This window comes from Dreissena polymorpha, chromosome 7 (assembly GCF_020536995.1).
Source record: "Dreissena polymorpha isolate Duluth1 chromosome 7, UMN_Dpol_1.0, whole genome shotgun sequence".
Taxonomy (NCBI): domain Eukaryota; kingdom Metazoa; phylum Mollusca; class Bivalvia; order Myida; family Dreissenidae; genus Dreissena; species Dreissena polymorpha.
In genome coordinates, this window is record NC_068361.1 from 38,666,313 (window position 1) to 38,672,845 (window position 6,533).

A 6,533-nucleotide genomic window follows, 5' to 3' on the forward strand; every position below is an offset into this window, starting at 1 on the left:
ACTTCAAATTGATACTGAACCTCTCTTATGACATTATGGTTAATCTCAACTATGCATGGCCCCATTACCAACCCTGGGGCGCCCCGCCCACATAGGCCACGCCCACCCAAAATTGCCTTTTACTATAATTTCTTCATTTCTACAACGATTCACATCTAATTGGTACCGAACTTCTCTTCAATGCGTTCAATTTCAACTATGCATAGCCCCATTACCAACCCTGGGGCACCCTGGGTCAAACATGCGGCGTGGGGATACACGGCGGCCTCTGACGCGCCATTTCTAGTTTAATATTTTTGAAATCACCCATTTTTGTGTAAAGTTTGGAGAAAAATCAAGAAAAACATATTTTAACAATGAAATACATTTAAGTTGTATGATGATATTTCATGTATTTCGACGTTTCCAATGTTCAGATAAATACCCTATTTGTACCCATTGAAAACCTTAAAACTTTAATTTTGAATTGTTATTTTGTGTTGGGCTTGAAGAAAAAAAGATTGATCTGTATGCAAATGTTTACATTATATCTCACAATCATAACAATTTCCAATTTATCGACAGTGGTGACCGGGTTTATCATTATTATATGATTATTAGTGCTTGTGATCATATTTCAGATGCCCAGGGGCCTTTATGGTTGGGTAAGGGAGGGGTGCTCCCTCCCTTCCTGAATTGATTTTTAGCTCCACTGGCCAAAGGCCAGTGGAGTTTATGTCATGGTCCTGTGTCCGTCATGCGTGCGCCCGTCCGTGCCTGCGTGCGGTCCGTCAGTTTATTAACTTTTCCTTTAAACATCTTCTTCTCCTAAACTACTGGTCCAATTCTGATGAAATTTCTCAGTAATGTTCCTTGGGTGAACCTCTTTTAAATTTGTTCAAATTATGCGCCTGGGGTCAAAATTGAACATATGCTTATATAAGGCCTATTTTATGAAATCTTTCAAAATCTTCGCATCCATAACCATTTGGCATAGGGCTATCAAATTTGGTATGTAGAGACATCTAATAGTCCTCTACCAAATTTGTTTAAATTATGCCCTGGGTTCAAATTTGAAACTGCCCCGGGGGTCACAAAATTTAACATATGCTAATATAGGGTCTATTTTGTGAAAACTTTACAACTCTTTTTGTCCATAACCATTGGGCCTAGGGCTACCAAATTTGGAAGATAGTGACATCTTATAGTCCTCTACCAAGTTTGCTCAAATAATGTCCCTGGGGTCAAGTTTGACCCTGCCCCGAGGGTCACAAAATTGAACATATGCTTGTATGAGGCCTATTTTGTGAAAACTTAAAAAATCTACTTGTCCATAACTGTATGGCATAGTGCTACCAAATTTGGTATGTATTGACATGTATTAATTCTCTTCTTAGTTTGTTCAAACTATGCCCCTGGGGTCAAATTTGAAACTGCCCCGGGGGTCACAAAATTGAACATATGCTTATAAATGGCTAATTTAGGGTAAACTTTAAAAATCATTCTTGTCCATAACCATTGGGCCTAGGGCTACCAAATTTGGTATGAAGTGACATCTTATAGTCCTCTACCAAGTTTGTTCAAATTATGCCTCTGGGGTCAACTTTGACCCTGCCCCGGGGGGAGGGGGGGTCACAAAATTGAATAAACTCTTATAAAGCGCCTATTTGTGAAAATTTTAAAAATCTAGTTGAAAACCATTCGGACTATGGCTACCAAATTTGGTTTGCAGTAACATCTTATTGTCCTCTACCAAGTTTGTTCAAATTATGCCCTTTGGGTCAAATTTGACCCTGACCCGCGGGTCACAAAATTGAACATTATATACACTTCTTTCTTGCTTATTTTGTGAAAACTTTTAAAATATTCTTGTCCTTAACTCTCGGATCTAGGGCTACCACATTTTGTATGTAGTGAGATATAGTAGTTCTCTATGTGTCCAATAATTATGTTGATGAAGGTGGCAGTGGTAATGACTTGATATGTCTGTGAGATATGAATGCCAAAGTCTTCGATTTACATAACATGAATTTTTATGTAAAAGTGGTGGTTCTTCATAAATTCTACATGTTCTTTGTAAATGATGACCTCTACAAAGTTGTTCCAGGAGTACCATATTGCCTGACAATCTTTTGTTTTATTGTTAACTTAAACTGTACTTGATTCTAGCATGCCACTATACTTCTTTGAAGTAATTTGAGCAAAGTTCTCACTGTTTAGTAATGTATACATTGTTTAAGGTACATTTTAATTTCACATTTTGTAGGTGGACTTCAATATGTATGATCTACTTATGCTGCCACAATGTAAAGGCAACAATCACTGGGTTTTGCTGGTTGCAAGTGTTATGTCCAGGACTGTAACCATTTACGACTCATTGGGTGGTAACAACAAGGCCTTGTTCGATTTGTTCTGGTAAGGTTCAAAGCTGAAATTCATTTTTTGTCTTACCTGCTTGATATAGCAGTCACAGTAGCAGTTGGTGTATGTGCATTTTATGTGTGTCTCTGAGCTTATCCAAACTGTGATTCGATAATTGAATATGCAATTTTTAATATACACTTCAACACCGTTATTTCGAAGTCGTCGGGACCGTTAAAAAAACTTCGGATTAACGATAATTCGAAATAAACATTTGACAGAAGACTTTTCTGATTCTGTAAAAATAAAACGTTGTGGAATTCGCATGGTTTTGTTACACGCTTACTTAAAAGCGTAAACTAGTCAGATAGCAAATAGATTTCCACTTGTAACAAACGGAGGAATAAAACGATTCTTTTTCTTGTTTTTATATTTGTCTTATTACAGAACATATAAAATATAAAGAATAGCACAAATTATCAGACATACATACATATGAATACATTTTCGGAAATTAAACATTTTTTTTAACTAATACGCGATGTATCTCTGAACAACGGCGTTCGCGCAGACGACAAAGGTGTAATGATCGGCTTTTTACGCGCCACGACAAAGGTGTGAATTTACGCACCTTATTTTGCAGTTTTGACTTCGGATTAAAGATTGATAATTAGGTGCGAATTATAGTGTTGGGACCGACTGAATCACTTCGAATTAACGATTTCTTCGGTTTAACGAAGTTCGGATTAACAATGAAATTTTACATTAAACAAAGGAGAACCAAAATCGGGACCTGAAAAATACTTTGAAATAACGGTGACTTCGGATTATCGGTGTTCGAAATAACGGTGTTGAAGTGTAGCTTACCACATATGTTCTCCATGTAGAGAAGCTGCAGAGCATGCGTTAACAAGAGATCAAAGGTCACATTTAGGGAGCTTTTTTGGCCAGTTCCAGTTATCATTCATCAGGCAATATAGCAAACAAGATATTCAAAAAACTTTGTAAATCTTATTTGTTTTCTATATTTGGATTTTTATCTTAAATATTAACTTGTAATGAGCACCAACACTTAAAAATGATATAAATATATATAAATTTAAGCTTGCTTTCTTAGTTCATTCTTATTTATTATTGTGTCCTATCTCTCACACTTATGTGTTTCAAATAATGTGTTAATAGATTCACATATATATATATGTTTGAAAACTGATTACCAAAACAATTTGGTATAGATAAAGTACCGCTTAAGTATATAGGCACATGATTTTTGTTGATTTTTACCAACAAAATATTTGTTGCAGCCAGTTCATGTGTCAACGAGGGCAAATTGTGAAAGATGGCTTGGAAAAAATCAGTTCAGAGTTAAAAGCGCCACCTTGCAACAAACAGCGCCACGGAAACAGCTGTGGAGTGTTTGCATTGATGGTAATAAATAAGCTTTATATTTCTATATAGGTGTCACTTTGTCGTACTGTCGGTCGGTCTGTCTCGAAATTTCATCCGATCTTCACCAAACTTGGTCACAAGTTGTATCTTGATGATGTTTAGGCCAAGTTTGAATATGGGTCATGCTGGGTCAAAAACTAGGTCACGGGGTCACTTAGTGTGTTTTAAACCGAAAGTTTGTCCGGACCATAACTATGTCATTTATCGTTAGATTTTAAAATAACTTGGTACATTTGTTCACCATCATGGAACGGTGTGTTGCGTGAAAAAAGTACGTCGATATCCCCAAGATCAAGGTCACACTTGGAGTTCAAGGGTCAAATGCTTGTCCGGGCCATAACTTTATCATTTATTGTGAGATTTTAAAATCATTTAGCAAATTTGTTCACCATCATGGGGCGGTGTGTCGCGCGAAAGAATAACTTCAATATCTCGAAGGTCAAGGTCACACTTTGAGTTCAAAGATTAAAAATGGCCATAAATGAGCTTGTCTGGGCAATAACTATGTCATTCATAGTGAGATTTTAAAATCATTTGGCACATTTGTTCACCATCATTGGACGGTGTGTCGCGCGAAAGAATTACGTCGATAACTCCAAGTTCAAGGTCACACTTTGAGTTCAGAGGTAGAAAAAGGCCATGTTGATAACTCCAAGGTCTTGGTCACACTTGGAGTTCAAAAGTAAAAAAAAATGGCCATACATTTGGACTGCATGTCATGCTAAAGAATTCAAGAGTTCAAAGGTCAAAATGGCCATAAATGATAATGGCATTATCATTCTTAAAAATAGCCATAAATTTGATTCTCTTGTTTTGTGAAGACAGCATGCAAAATAGTCTGTGTCAATTCGGCCGTGGGGGTATTTGTCACGTCTGTGACAAAGCTCTAGTTTGCTTAGTAAAGATCTGCATTAACTTTTATTCAACAAAATAATGGGAGAATGTAGAATATAATCATCGTACCTTTCTGTTGGTGCATTGGTTTTTAGAGCCTTGCATTTTCTTTTAATTTATAAAGGACATGATATTTCATATGTAATATCATAACCTGAGGATCAAACTGTGTTATAGAGTCTTTTGTCAAATAACCCTGAAAAAAGGTTAAACAAGAAGATTACTCATATTTTAATTTATTAATGTGTCATATAATGAAAAAAAGCATTCTCTTTGCTCCAATATATTGTTTTGTATGAAAAGTTGTTTTTCAGTGTCTTAATGTGATTGTATATTTATGATGCATAAAACATGAATACTTTTCACTGTCAAACTATCGTTCTTGCAATTTTATTTTCAGAAATAGTATTTTTTGTGAACACTTAATCTAGTGAATATATATGCTTTTCTTATTGCAAACAACTGTTGTTGTTTTTATGCCCCCCTTCGAAGAAGAGGGGGTATATTGCTTTGCTCATGTCGGTCGGTCTGTCGGTCCGTCCACCAGGTGGTTGTCAGACGATAACTCAAGAACGCTTGGGCCTAGGATCATGAAACTTCATAGGTAGATTGATCATGACTCGCAGATGACCCTTATTGATTTTGAGGTCACTTGGTCAAAGGTGAAGGTCACAGCGACCAGAAATAGTAAAATGGTTTTTGAATGATAACTCAAGAACGCATACGCCTAGGATCATGAAACTTCATGGGTAGATTGATCATGACTTGCAGATGACCCTAATTGATTTTTAGGTCACTAGGTCAAAGGTCCAGGTCACGGTGACCCGAAATAGTAAAATGGTTTCCGGATGATAACTCAAGAACGCATACGCCTAGGATCATGAAACTTCATGGGTAGATTGATCATGACTCGCAGATGACCCCTATTGATTTTGAGGTCACTAGGTCAAAGGTCAAGGTCACAGTGATTCAAAATAGTAAAATGGTTTTCGGATGATAACTCAAGAACGCATACACCTAGGATCATGAAACTTCATAGGTAGATTGATCATGACTTGCAGATGACCCCTATTGATTTTGAGGTCACAAGGTCAAAGGTCAAGGTCACAGTGACCCGAAATAGTAAAATGATTTTCAGATGATAACTCAAGAATGCTTTTGCCTAGGATCATGACACTTCATAGGTACATTGATCGTGACCCGCAGATGACCCCTATTGATTTTCAGGTCACTATTTTAACACAAGTATGAATGACTTTTACTTTATTTCCAGACTGCCAAATGTTTGGTCATTAAAAAGCATCCCACAATGTTGCGACAGGCCTATGATTCAGTTTATCGAGACTAGTCGTGAGAAGCAGACTTCTGATTCCTGGAGTGCGGCAAACATATCTGTGCGACTCGATCACTCCACTGTAAAGACCCGCACGGCATTAAAATGGATATTATCAATATGTGTTGTTGCTCGAAAATATGTTTGTGTAGCAGGAAGTGCTTTGGGCTCGATTAATCTGAGAACTCAACAAAATATTAATAAAATCCTTCTGTGCCTTTTAGTTCTGAAAACAGAAGTAGCCAGTTGGTATTACACATCTCCTAAACAAGTACAGCACGATAAAACTTATAAACCTAGATATTTATTTATGTAGTGGTGTATTTTTCAATGAGTGCCTTATGATTCCAAAAACATATTGACTTAAAATAAATAATCCCAATGGCGTAAATGACTTATCATTTCATGTTCATGAACCGGCTTTAAAATACTTTGTAGACTTATCTGCTAGGCGGTGAGAACTTTTAGACCACCTGATAAACTTCAACTTTATTTGCCCTAGTTCAGTAACCGACTA

At 36.7% G+C, this 6,533-nt stretch overlaps 1 protein-coding gene across 1 annotated transcript; it reads left to right on the forward strand.

Moving 5' to 3' along the window:
- Positions 1 to 1,670: 1,670 nt before the first annotated feature.
- On the forward strand, positions 1,671 to 6,315 carry LOC127838913 (sentrin-specific protease 1-like). Its single transcript, XM_052367003.1, has 3 exons — positions 1,671 to 2,394; positions 3,645 to 3,768; positions 5,957 to 6,315. The coding sequence occupies exons 1-3, from the start codon at positions 2,258 to 2,260 to the stop codon at positions 6,029 to 6,031; spliced, it is 336 nt and encodes a 111-aa protein (XP_052222963.1). The 5' UTR covers positions 1,671 to 2,257; the 3' UTR covers positions 6,032 to 6,315.
- Positions 6,316 to 6,533: the final 218 nt, after the last annotated feature.